General features: G+C 37.2%; 1 protein-coding gene across 1 annotated transcript in view; it reads left to right on the top strand.

Annotated features, from left to right (window-relative positions):
* Positions 1-14089, top strand: part of LOC122800441 (rap guanine nucleotide exchange factor 6-like) — a 141945-nt gene extending 127856 nt beyond the window's left edge. Inside the window, exon 4 of the mRNA XM_044069886.1 lies at positions 13312-14089. Within this exon, the coding sequence (XP_043925821.1) occupies positions 13312-13574 (263 nt within the window). The 3' untranslated portion in view covers positions 13575-14089. The remainder of the gene's footprint in view (positions 1-13311) is intronic.
* Positions 14090-14450: the final 361 nt, after the last annotated feature.

Genomic DNA, 14450 nt, shown 5'->3' with positions numbered 1-14450 from the left:
TAACTTTCATTTACCCATGATAAAGTGCTTGCTACAGCTTATGCTCCCACTTAAACTGAGCGTTGTCTGTTCTCTTCTAATCTTTCCTCCCTTCCTGGATATGAAAATATCTTGTATGTTTTCAAAAAACATTAACTTTTGCCTAAGAAAAAGTACATTGACTATGTTAAACAAAAACTGAATTGTACACTGATCTATTAACTGTATTAAAGTATTAAGGCTCCTAGTGAGATTGTTACTTTTCATTCACTTCCCATAATTTCAGACTTAATTTGTTTACCCAACTACTTCCCATATACCTTTTAATTTTGCATTTCTCTTAGCAAAGAATACTCAGAATTCTCAAGAGTAACTGTTTGCGCCTGCACACAGCTTGTTTCAATGTAAACAAACTCTGCAATGAATTTTTGTAAACTTCACTTAGAAAATAATACACAGCTGCCATCAGCTGCAGACATCTCAAATCAACTGACCATTTGCCATTGGAAAGCAAACAAGCTAATATCTTTGCAGTTATAAGAAGCTTAACATTTTCATGGCTTTTATCATTTTGTCTCATTTGTAAAGTCTACATGCTTACAAAACACTTGTTTACAGCTTATGTTAAAGGTAGTAATCTAGACATTCACCCTTGTAAAATAAAAAGAAAAAAATATTCTAATTCTAAACATAATATAACCAGTGCACTTTTACAAACCACCCCCCACCCCAGAAGCCCAAGATCACAGCATATGAGCATTAGACTAGCATTTGTCTAGCCTTTTGTCTCTTGTGATACTGTAAAACCCATGTTTCTTACAACTAAAAAAGTACTTGTTTACTTTAATATTTTTGACACACACAATAGTCACTGAAAAGGCAATCCTCATTTTAAATTACTTGTGACTACGCACCACACAGAACTGTTTTACTGTATATAACATGCAGTTTATATCATGAGATGTTTTATACAAATACTAATAAGAACAAAAAATGTTTTATTTACAGTTAGTTTCCCCCTTTTTAGTGTCCTTCTAAACATTAATGATATAAAGTGTGGTATATGCATTACATTCCACCCACAAATCTAACAAAGTCAACATAGGTCCAGTGTTTTTTTAGCCACTTTTTTCTTGCAAAACAATATTTCACAAAAGTGATAAGATGCCTTGTAGTCTTTGATTTATTCACTAACATCAGACTTGGCTGTCTTCTTCCTGTTCATCTCTATCCCCAAACACCAGACTATGTTTCAAGTCCAAGGTACTGCTGATTCTTGTAGTCAGGTCCTGTGTTTTTTCTGTCTGTCAAGCATTTTCCTTTAGAACTTTGGAAAATTTTCACTGACAAAGTCTCTCTGTGAACCTTTGTTTCAGAAGAATGAGAAGCAGTCTCCTTCTGCTTGTTGACTCACTTTTTCTGTTTCCTCCTTAGCCTGTTATGTCTCAAAAAATCACTTTGGTCCTCCAGGAAAAATACTTTGAAGACAGCTGGATACAGCAGCTTGAATCTCACACCTTTCTGTTTATATCTCCTGATTGCTGGGAATAATTCACGGTACAACAGACAAAAGAGAAAAAAATTTTTTCTACAAACACTCTGCTGTCTTTAATACTTTGCCCTTCTTCCACAATTTTCTCAGGATCAACTCTTTCTGCTGGTATGATTGCATATTTACTAATGTAGGTCTTGGCTGCTTTCTCATGGCCAGGTTTGGAGCATACATTCAATGTAATGTGCCCTTTCAGTTATCAAATTCTGGTGTGGAACACCAGTCCAGTTGCTTATTTGTGCATTCATAAATTTAATGCAGTCTGTTCCTTCATGTTTCTCTCATACAGCAGAACTTCTCATTTTTTTCTGCACACTGTCTCTTAACTCAACTTTTTTTTAAACAGTTCTTCTTGAGAAACCTCATATTCAGTCAGCTTTTTCTTCATGTCAGCCTCTGATTTATGCAGTTAGTATCAGTACATTTGAATAGCTAGTTAAAGATTCTTTTATTTCTTCCAGTCTTTTGTTGTTTGAATTGATATATTCCTTCAGTGTTTCATTTATTGTGATCACTTCTGAGTACACTTGATTTATTTTTTCCTCTAAATTACTGGAAAACATCTCTTGAAACAGAGTTGAAGCTTGAATCGCTTTTTGCTGAAGAATCATTCACAGACTGTTTTTTCTTCACCTTTTCTGTTTGATTTTCTTTCAGGTTTTCCAAATTTCTTCATGTTGGCATCCTGGCAGTGAATTTACTAAGCAGTATCTGAAATTTACAAAAAAAAAAAAAAACACATTAAATGGCACTCTTTTCTCAGTTTCTGTTTTCACACTGTGGACATCTGAAGTTACGCTGCTGATCAGTGTGCAGCCATCTTGAAAGTCCTATTGGAAATCCATGAAAAGAGCTCTTCAGTGGTAGCATAGTTTTTGCCTACCTATAAAGGTTATAGGTTTTTGCTTGTTAATTTTAAGGGATATCAATAGTTCAGCATTTCCAATATGTGGAGGAGTGACTGGATGAACAGTTCAGGTTGAGATTTTGTTTGTACATTACAACTACTCCTCTGGCTATTCTTTTTATCCTGTCACATCTGAAAATACTGTAGCCTAGTGGGACCACTTCTTCATTAAGGGTTTCTTGTTTTAACCATGTTTCTGTGGCAATTACAATATCTGGTAGGTGGAGAGCAATCTTAGCATGTTTTTCAGGAAGCTAATTGTAAACACTTCTCAGATTAACATTAAAGAAATGTAGTCTAGTTGAATTATTTGAATGTGGTAAAAGGTTAGAACTGGTAGAGCCTGGGCTTGTGTGAATGTCACCTCTTAGATATATTTTCAGGTGGGTGTAGTGATTGTTGATTTTGATTTACTTTTGTGCTTAGGGTATATATTGGGTACTGTGGGATATTGAAAGAGCAGCTTGAGCTTATAGAATAGGGTGGTAGGGATGTGAATTCAGGAAGAAGCAGTGGGGAAGTAGATAGGAGTAGTGAGGTTTACTGAACTGTGCCTTTGAGGGGAATGGCAATTTAGCAGGTATAAATGCAGAGGGTGGTGGCCAGAAGTTAGGTTAGTAATACGTAACAGTAGTGGTAGAAAGAGTCTGAAGATATTTACCATGCTGAGATGGAGTAGAGTAGAGAGTAGAGTGAAGAGCAGGAGTTAGGGTAAGATGGAGATGGAACTTCTAACACTTATAAAACAGATGTGACCAGTTTAATTCATATTACCCCTAACCTAAGCTAGTGTGATATTAAAATCATCCAAAGAGCATCGAGGCTAGTGCTGAACTAGATTCTGATCATATGTGTAGTAGTTGTTATGCAAAGATGTTATAGTGGTGATGAAGACCAGATGCTATAAAAATATAAAATTCCTTTCTAAGGATTTGAACAACCTTCATATAAATTAACCCTCCTGTCTTACTTATTGCTAAAACATCTGGCTCTTTTAATCCATGTATTTTAATATTGCTTTTTGCAGCATCATTATACTGCTGTTTCCAAGAGATAGATTTATTACCTAAAAAAAAGAAAATACCACTTGGTGAAGAAATGCAAATGATCAATGTTTACATTGATTTAGTAAAGAAATGCAAATGATCAATGTTTGCAGTGATTTTTTTAATGTTGCTGTCACTCTTCTTAAGCTGTTTGATTAAGGAATAAATTATTGTTGGAAAATTTCAGTTAGTAAGATTTAATTTTGTAACTTTAAAATCAGATAATATTTTATATGTTGAATAATAGACATTATTTCATCACTGATGCTTGCAGTACTGTATGAAATAGGTTCCTTTCATACATTCGAGGACTGTAACTCTGATCCTTCTAACTATGAGAATTGATACATGATTATCAGGACATATATCCATCCATCCATCTATCCATCCACAGCCCATTTTTCCCATTTTTGCACATGGGATTGGAGTGTCAGTTCTTCAGTTGCAATCATTTAGAGCCCAGAAGTGCGTAATAGTACCTTTTGGGAAGTCAGACTCTGTGAAACTACCTTTTCCATAAAACACCCCTAAGAGTAGATCCAGTAGTCAGGGATTTGAGAACACATGTTAATGGTAACCTGGCCTTCGACCAACTGTATATAAGGTAGTAAAAAGGTCATTTTGTATCTCGTAGCTTATAAGTAAGGATATGCCAGCTAGGTCCAGGCAGGTCATCATGCCACTGTATTTGGCCCTCATTAGACCCATCATTGCGTATAATGCCCCCTTCAGTATATATTTGACCAGTTACATGCAACAATTGAAACGTTCACAGAGGTTCCTAATTAAAAGGATATAGGACACAAACACAATCTCCTATACAAATCTCCGCAAAGCTCTTTCTCTGTATTCTGTTTCCTACAGAGGTGCTGTATGCCTGGCATACAAGGCATCCTTGGCTCCTGCTCTGGAGGACCTTTTGCATATCTATAGAACAAACAGCATCAGAACTCTGAGATATAAGGACCTAAATTTTGCATACTACATAAATAAGGATGTTGGAGGGACAGGTATGTATTTCAGAGAATTCTGATTCTCTGGAATACACTTCCCATTCATGAGTAGCAGAATCCTTTCCTTACCTTTTTCAAGTGTAATGTGGACCAGTGGATGGCAAATCAAAATTTCACCCCAGTTCTGGCACCTGTGTCTCTGATGGATAGTGGCAACCATTAAATCACACTTTAACATGCATTCTTTAGAATAACCTCTAAGGCAGAGTAAATTGTGGGATACATATGGGTTGTATTATAAAGGCTGTAGTGGTCGTTAGCCTAATATACACCTATGAACCCATGAAGTCCAAGGTACTCCTGATTTTTTTTAGTAAGTTCCTGGGCTTTTCTTCTGTTGCTTAGTCTTTTTCCTTTAAAACAGTAGAAAAGGTTTCACTGAGAAGTTATAAATTCACATCTGTTCTACATTCATATGATTAATAATCATTTTCATAAGTTTTCAGCTGGGAAACTCATTGAGACAGTGGAATTGAATACTGATTTTTTGAAATTCACTTGGGAACATAATACTGAGAGTATTTCCTTTCTGGATGTCTCTTTAAGGAAGGATTTGACTATGAATTGTGTAACTTCAAAAATCTTTAGGAAACCAACATATTCAAATTCCTTCCTACATTTTTCGAGTTGTCACCCTTACTTTCAGAAAAGAGGTATAGTAAAGGGTCAACTCGTACGAGCATCCAGAATGACCACTTTGGATTATGATTTTTATGAAGAATGTGAAAACCTCAAAAGAATGTTTATTAAAAGGGATTATCCGAGTAATCTCTTGAGTAGTTTGATATATGAAGTCACTAATAAGAGATCGAATGGTGACTTTGGACCTATTTTATGTATTAATAAACAGAATCTTAGTCTAGTTTCCAACATTGAAAACTTGATAGGACAATTTCCACCGGTAGCTTGTATACAATTGGAAAATGATAAAGTTAATCCTGAATCTTCATTTTCCAACTTCATCACCACTTTCTCCCAAGATGTAGGAAGCTTGAGACATATATTACAGAAAAATTGGTGTTTTTTACTCGAGGATGTGAATATTAATAAATTTATTGCACCGGAACCAAAATTGACTTTCAGAAGGGGTACTAATCTGAAAGAAATCTTGGAACAAGGGAGCACTTACCATCATAGACCACATTGTGGCATGTTTAAATGTGAAAACTGCTCCTGGTGCAAATATATTAAAACTACTAATTCTATAACAGTAGGGAAACAGAGGATCTATATTAACCATACGTTTAACTGTAACTCTAAGGGAGTTATTTATTTAGGATTATGTGCCCTTTGTACATCATTTTATGTGGGCAAAACGGATAGATGTTTCAAGAATAGAGTACATGAACACATTTATGCTATTCAAAAACAAAATTTATGTAATGCTTTGGCCAGACATGTCCAAAATCCTGGTCATAATTTTCAATTTGTCATTATTGACCAAGTTCATGTAACTGGACGGGGAGGTCCTATTAGCCTTAAATTAGAAGAAAAAGAAATTTTATGGCAGTTAAGACTACATGCAACCTCCCCACCAGGTATTAATGAAATGGTTTCTATTAAAAGTTTGTTGAAATTGAAAGCATTATATAGATAAGATATTTTCTTTCTACATTATCTATTGAATTTAGTCCAAAATATGTGTAAATATGTGTACATAATTTATTGGAGATGTACTTAATTTTTGTATAATTTTTGTATTTTTTTATCTGAAGAAGTTTACAATTTGCCAGTAAACGAAAGTGCTAATCTACCATTCCATTTGCCAGTGTGGTTTGTCTTCCTTTTGACATATTTGCTAAAGTAGGTCTCGGGTTCTTTTTCAAGGCCAGATTTGGAGTATATACTTGATGTGCCTTTGCAGATTACAAATCCTGATGTGGTATATCAGTCCAGTTGCTTATTTGTATTTTCATAAAATGAATGCAATCTATTCCTCCCAGTTTCTATTTTATAACAGAAAATTTCAGACTTTCTGAGTACTTTTATCTTCTAACTCTGCTAGTTTTTGAAACAGTTGTTCTTGAAAGCCTCATATTCTAACAATTGTTTCTTCATTATAATCTCTTAAGTTCTACAGTTTTATCAGATCATCTGAGTAGATTCTTAAAGGTTCTTCTGTTCTTTATAGTCTTTTGTCATTTGAATGTACATGAATTCCTCAAGTGTTTCACTTGTTTTAAACATGCATTTGATTTATTTTTTCCTTTAAATTACTGAAAGTAATCTCTTGTACAGAAGCTGGAACCTTAACTGCTTTTTGCTGAACAGATACAAGGCTGTTTTGAACCAGAGTTTTTTTTTTCTTTTCATTTTCAAAATGATTTTCTCTTACTTTCCCCAGATTTCTTCTTTGCTGATATTCAGAGAGTGTAGTGACTGACCAGTGACTGAATTTTACCCAGATTGTTAGATTTTTTACATCAGTTTGTTTTTCATATTGTAATAAGCCTGCTTTTGAGAATGCAGTCATATTCAACTTAGTGGATTCTCTTGTAATGGCCACCCCCCCTACCAGCACTCCTTTTGTTGTTTTCAAAGGCTCATGAGACTCTTTGGTATCTCTGCATGAGGGCTAAATGGTAAAGTAGAACAAGGCTGTTCTTGATTTTGGGCTACAAAGTTCCCAGTGCCACTCCTTTTGTTCATTGCAGATCTGTGTGTCTTACTTCAGACATCAGTTTGCCCTCATTCTTATTTATTCTGCCGTAAAGGTCCATGCTTCAGCCTTTTTGGTCTTCCCTGATTTAATGGAGAGAAAGAAAAAATATTTGCTTTATCACCACCTAGTGAAACAACACTGCGGTGGTGGTGCTGCGGTAGCATTGTCGCCTCACAGTAAGACATTGTCCTGTTCGATTCTCAGCTAGAGCGTCTTCTGTGTGGAGACATGTGTGAATGGGCGTACCTTCGTTGAAGGTTGTGCGTCAGGGCTGGCAACTCGGCACTAAAAATCTACTGCCAATCATTAGTGGACCGGAGTTCCGCTCTGGCGACCCCTAACCGGGAAAAGCCGAAAGACAACAACAACCACCTAGTGAAGCAGCTTTCGAGGAGAATTCTTTGCCTCCATGCATTTTAAGTATGAAATCTGAACTTTGATTATGACACACCCCATCATCTACCCTTTAAGCCATTTAGTTCAGCAACCCTGAGGTTCATATCCTTGAAGGCTTTGTTTCTGGAGGTCATTATATGTGCAAGAAGCCTTGATTTTCCTCAAAGGCAGAGTATCGTTCAGAATAACTTTTTACTTTTTTCTTTAATTTATGCTCAAGGTATCTTTTAACCCATTCATTCACCTCCCTCTATTTTTCTGGAGCCTCAAAAGAAGGTTGAGCATATTCTACAATCATTAAAATGTGTGCTGACATTCGGGATTATGTTCCCACATTATACACAAGTTTACAAATAAAGAGTGGCTTTTCATCTTTGCTGATAACAGCAAGTTAGGGAAGCAGAAGCTTTGCAAATGGTTTCTGCACTGCAGTATTTTTTTGCCACCAAAACTTGCTGTTAACTAGAACCTTCAGAGGGCACCCACACAGATGGTCACCAGCTACAATGTTTGTCTGTATCTCCGCTCCAGGAGTAGCACGTCTTTTAGTAGGGATCATTTATACCACAGTGGCCCCCTAGAATTAAGGTACAACAGATATAAGTATTCTATGTAATACATGATCTTTGCTTCCTTCTGCCATAGTTAACTTTCACTTAACTCAGTCTGCAAGTGGAATTCCATGTTTGTAATTTGATTTATGTCTAGTTTAGTCTGTTTTCTTGCAGGTGGAGGATGACTTTAAACAAGTCATTTAACCCAGACAGTACTCCCTGATTACCCCTGAAAAGGGACTCTTCTGTCCATTGGGTTTACTTAGTTAACAGATAGGAACATACTAGGCAATAGATCACAGGGGCAATATGCAGACCTCTTTCAGGCACTTAATAGTGCTCATCTTCCAAATTGAGCATGGTTGTACATGATAACCCTGATGTAAATTTTTGTCTACCCATGCAGTGGCCAAGATAAGCTTTAAAGGTAGCCAAAAGTAAAATCACTTTCTTTTGGAGTCTTTTTATCCTTTTTAAAAGAAATAGCCTGTAAGGAATCAAAAGTAAAAGAACAAAGAATTCATCCTAAGTCATTTACCAGTAGTCCTCGGTTGAAAGTGATAACTGTTATTCATTTTTATTAGCAGAATCTTATCTCGGATGTCTAAAGAGTTAAAATAAAAATCAACAAGTGAGAGAAAGAAGAATTTCTTGATGGAGCTTTAACTATTTTAATCTTTGAATTCAGGCCTTTGTATATATTATACATAGTTTGCTTTGTTTATTATATCTTGTAATTGTATCATTCTACATTTATTATTGTTTATACTGTTAATTGAACATTTTTGTTTGAAAACAAACATAATTTCCTGAGTAAAAATAAAAACAGGTTCTGTGATTATGTTGACTGTAGTAATTTTGAGTTTGTTAAAAGAGGCAGTCAGGAGGGTATAAGGAGGATGCCTCCATGTGTTAAACCTTTGGCAGAGGATTCCCCTCAGAGATCAGAAGATGTAATAAAAGTACTTGTATATCAGTTATGTCCATAATTCTTTGACCGGAGCAGAAGCAACTGTAATATTATAGCTGTATTGCAAAGGTGAGGTTATGCTGTGTGATTTTAGTCCATATGCCAGAGAGCATTTTAACTACCATCATCAGCCAAGTTTATTTGGTTACAGTGGCAGACTGTAGACAATAAAAACAACCAAAATCCAAACTGGAATCAAATGCTTAAAAATGCCAATGCAATTCATGATAATTCCACTTTATTGCAGACACATATAAGCGTTTTCATCCCTAAATCACATTAAAAGGAACTTCATCAGATACATTAACTATGCTAAAATTCACCAGTTTATAGGATCTATTCCATGACATCACTTCCTCATCAAATTAACCATTTCCATTTAAAATCATCCTACCAAAAGAGAAACAAAAAACATTGCATACTCAGAACTCTGAATAAGTTCCTAATAAAAGCAGACATCCACAGCCCACATTAGAATTACATAAAAAAATCTCTTAAAATCACATACAGTGTTACCCTTGCGTTGTATTAATGTTCACAAGCTATAATTAATATAATGTGATGTTTAAATCTAAAAAACAGTTTATGAACAGATCTAACATTTTTAAAATAATGAGATGATCAGATAATCATCCATAAACAACATTAATATATTGTTTGTGTCTTTCGGCTTTTCCCGGTTAGGGGTCATCACAGTGGAACTCCGGTCCGCTAATGATTGGCAGTAGATTTTTACGTGCTGGCTTTCCGGGCCTACCACACAACCTTCAACGAAGGAACGGCCATTTACGCATGTCGCCACACAGAAGACACTCTGAGAATCGAACGGACAACGTCTAACTGTGAGACGACAACGCTACCACAACACCACCACCGCAGTAAACAACGTTAATATATAAAATGTCCAAAATGTATCTGTTAAGTGCTTTTAATTTAAGCAAACAACTGATAGATAGACTTTCATTTAAGCCTGGCCATTGTATTGCATCTAAACGAACCTGCCACATTAATTCAGCCTTTTCCAACAAATATGGCCATGCAGCTCCCCTATCGTGTTTTTACTGGACCTCAAGGACAATAAATTTAAATTGATGATTATTATAATCCCTGATATGCTTGGCAAGGGCATTAAGGTCAGTCTACAGTCTGCCATAATGATATTGCCAAAATCCTGGCAGATAGGTTCAGTGTTAACTTTACCCCCCCTCCACCCCCTAAAGGGCTGATATCTGTACAGGAAGAATGCAGAGTCCCTGTAATCACAACTATGCAGATAAAAGCTGCACTCTCTAAAGCCAAAAACACAGCATCCATGGGACCGGACAACATCCCAGGCTGCGTTTTACACGAACTTCAGAACGAACTGGCTCCCCACTTAAGCACCATGTTCAATAATAGCCTCGCATCAGGCTTTGTGCCCACTGAATGGCGCACAGCAACAGTTATCCCACTCCACAAAGGGGGAGCCACCACTGATCCCAGGAACTATCGACCTATTAGCCTGACGAGCTTGGTCTGCAAGGCCATGGAACGTATCATCATGGAACTCATAAACAAAGACATTGGTAACCTCCAAACTCTGGATCCCACCCAGTTAGGGTTTGTGAAAGGCAGATCATGCCTCCTGAACCTGATCGACTTCTTTGAGGCAGTCACCAAAGCCGTAGATGAGGGTAAGGTGGTTCACACAGCCTATCTTGACCTCGCCAAGGCTTTCGACACCATCCTCCATTCTGGAATTATAGCTAAACTCACTAAACTAGGTATAAATCCCTACGTCACAAGATGGGTTGCCAACTGGCTCACTGACAGAACCCACACTGTAAAAGTTGCAGACTCCAAATCTGACCTCAAAGCAGTGATAAGTGGAGTACCACAGGGTTCCGTTCTGGGACCTCTCCTGTTTGGTATCTACTTCTCTGAAGTACAGGCTAACACAGAAGGCCTCTGGCTAACGAAGTTCGCAGATGACTACAAACTAGGAGCCATAGTCAAGTCCCCAAATGATGTGGACATCCTACAGAAGGGCCTCGCTGAGACAGATGCATGGTGCCAGAGCCATGGCCTCAAGCTCAGTGCCAAAAAGTGCAGTGTTATCCCTTTTGGTAAAAACTCTGTACCCATGAACTACCACATAGGCAGCAATCTACTTAACACTGAATATGTGATGAGACCTTGGGAACCAGGTGGATAGTAGTCTCTCCTTTTATAGTCACATCGCCACAGTAGTCAGGAAGTCCTTCTACATGGCACACCTCATCATAAAAGGGTTCTCATCCATGAAAAAAGAGGTCATTGTTCCCCTCTACTCGACACTCATTAGACCCATTATAGAATACAATGCCCTTTTGGAATGTACCTCACAAGACATCTGCAGCAGCTGGAAAGGCCACAGAAGTACCTCACAAAGAGAATTACTGGCCTCAAACAAATGCCCTACACTGACCGCCTCAAAAAACTCCAGCTTTACTCCGTAGCATATTGCCTTCTCTGAGGTTATCTCTGCCTAACATATAAAGCTATGTCAAACCCAGAGCTGCTGGACATGCTACACCTAAAGAAATCCCAATCCCTCTGAGCTACATGCTCTAGGGACCTTAACCTTGTCACCACAATAAACAGGACATGCTGGAGGGATAGATTCCTGTCCCGGAGACTTCCCATACTCTGGAACAGGCTACCCATCTTTGTCAAGCAAAGTTCTTCATTAGCACTCTTCAAGAAAAATCTGTGGATGGGAAATAGGAAATACACCCTGGGGGTCACTTCTGTGTCTCTGCTCGACAGTGGCACAGGAAAATAACTTTCTTGTGTGGCATAAGCCAGGGAACCTTGTTGGCTAGGCTTACGTAGGCCCTAGGGCCGATAACCTAGTACCTACCTATGAACCATTGTGACTTTTCGTTTGATGTGTGTTTTTATACTTTCTGGATTACAAGTTTATGTGGTTTTATATTAAAGAGATGAAAAACACATGTCAGTGAAGAGTTGTACTGCTTTTGGAGTGTGCAACTTCCAACATTTGTCTCTATTGGTTAGAAATGTGGTTGTATCCCACCCTTTGGAATACCCTGAGTAGGTTTGTTTTTCCTTGAGAGGGTATTGACGATGTACCTTGTGCAGTAATGCCATTGTATTCTGCAAACACCAAAAAGCATGGGCATGTGTTCTTTCTCTCCATTTCTTTTTGTTTTTGTTAAAGTCCTGATCCAGGAGACTAGAGACATGTGAGAAGTGCAAGGTTTACCACTTCCAAAAAATAAAATGACATGTTTATGCTATCAGTATTCTGTTTTCTTTGACAAGTGTGCAAGCACCTATTCCCCATCTTTGGCAAATGTGCATGAAGTTTACCATAGTCTAGTCATACTGTAATTTAGACTGGCTGCATTTTGAAATTTTGAGGTGTGACATATTGGCAGTCTGAAATTTCAAAGATGGGGATAATTAACTTTCTTTTACATGTGGGCTGTTCCCCCTGCACCTTGTATTTCTTAATATATACCCTCAGATTTCACTACATTTCAGGGGAATAAGAAGAACATAACCACATTTTTTGCAATTTCAAGCCATCATTATTTCATTTGAAATTATAAGCATCAGCTATTCATGCTAAAACAAGCGTTGCTTATTACTTATCCTTCCCATAATCTAAATGAAGAGATTATGCCATAGACAGTGATGCTTAATACAGGTAGACTATCCCATTAATAGTGTTTCCAGCCAGATTACTTTGTTAAGGTTGTCTAAATTGGGTAAGGACTCATGTAGCTGGTAGCATACCAGTTGTCCAGCCATTTGCTAATCTTTATTTATTCTTTTCCTGCTTTCATATGATTATCTGTACTGTAAACCTTTCTCATTTTGGGGGGAGGATGCTGCCTTAAAACAAACTTGGAGAAGACCATTTTATTTACTGACAAGTGCACCTTGAGCCCAATGTCTTTCTGCTGGCTGTCTTCCACTGGAGAGAGTTGGGACATCTTGCCATGCTGCATACTGAAGATGTGGTCTTACTTCTAGTGGCTGTTAGAGCTGCTCTTGAAGATCTGCTTATACTGTGAGAGTGACATATCTGTACCTTAGTTTGTCATTTTTTGCCACTAAAAGTTGTAGATTTTCAGAAGTGTAACCATATGTTGCTCTAATCTCAAGTAACAGCATGTGTTCTCCCCTGTTGTTTCATATTCAGATGTTGAAATGCCTTTTCTCTTTTTCTTTTCTTTAAATAGGAAGCATTTTAAAATCTCAGAACTTCAACCAGATGAACCTCTCTGGCTCTTCGTCATCACTTACGAGTGAAACAAGCAACAAAACCAGTGGACAGCGAAGCTACAGTATAGGTGGGGCATATTTGCAAAAGAAAATCCAGCAAATCACAGGCATGATGTATGAATCAGAAATGAACAAGGAAGAGACAGAAGCTGAAAGGAAAGCTAGAAAAAGAGTGAGATCTCCTTTTAGGGCATTTAGAGGCAGGACACATTCGAGTTAGTTTTTCCTAGAAAAGCTGAGAAACTAAAGACTGTTCAGCAAGTACAGACAGCTAAAAGGAGCAAGTCAGCACCAGAAAACTAGGGAAGGAGGAAGGTAGCCAGAACTGAAGAGCAAGTCATCAGTACAGAACTAGAGAAAGAGGAGTACAACCAGCACTGAAGCAGTAACTGTGGTCAGCAGCAAAACCCTTCAATGTATGCTGCAAGGAAGTTTAGAATGACTAATGCAGTTTCATTTTGATAGTAGAGAAGACAGCGCATTTAAGGACAAAACAAAGTTTATGGGCAAGACAGCTTGCAGAGATATAAAAATTACTGAAGTTTAAATGCATATTTTATGTGTGTAGCTGTGAAAATGTCCAGGTTTTAATGCTCAACATTCAGATTTGCAGTTCAGTCATTGACCTGTCCTGTTTTCTTAGCGCAAGAGATATTTACTGTTTTATTTATTTTTGTTTACATTTAATGTGGACTATTCCTTTGTGCAAGTTAAACATTGATTTTGTCAGCTTGATTTCATTAGTACGATGTGTTTTATTTGCTTTATGTATTTCTTTGATTGATTGTTGATCAGGTGCTTGTAATGACCTGCAGGGTAGCCTTTTCAGCTATAATCTAAACTACAGTCATGTATGTGGTGAATGTACATTATAAATGCAAATAGTAACAGTACTGTAATCTAAAGGATGAACTAACTAATAAGAATAGAAATTAGATCCATGTTATAGATGCTAAAAGCATATAGAGTTGTTTTTGTAAAAAGTGGAATATGTGTTAACAACACTTCTGGTAGGCTAATCAAGCTACTTAGACTTCCCTATTGATCTCTACAGTGTAGCAATCCAGAGAGGTTTATTTAAGTGAAAGTTAAGTTT

The sequence above is a fragment of the Protopterus annectens genome, chromosome 4.part0 (genome assembly GCF_019279795.1).
Source record: "Protopterus annectens isolate FY-2018-M chromosome 4.part0, PAN1.0, whole genome shotgun sequence".
Classification (NCBI taxonomy): domain Eukaryota; kingdom Metazoa; phylum Chordata; order Ceratodontiformes; family Protopteridae; genus Protopterus; species Protopterus annectens.
The sequence above is the reverse complement of the archived record's forward strand: the minus strand, read 5'-3'. Positions and strand labels throughout refer to the sequence as shown.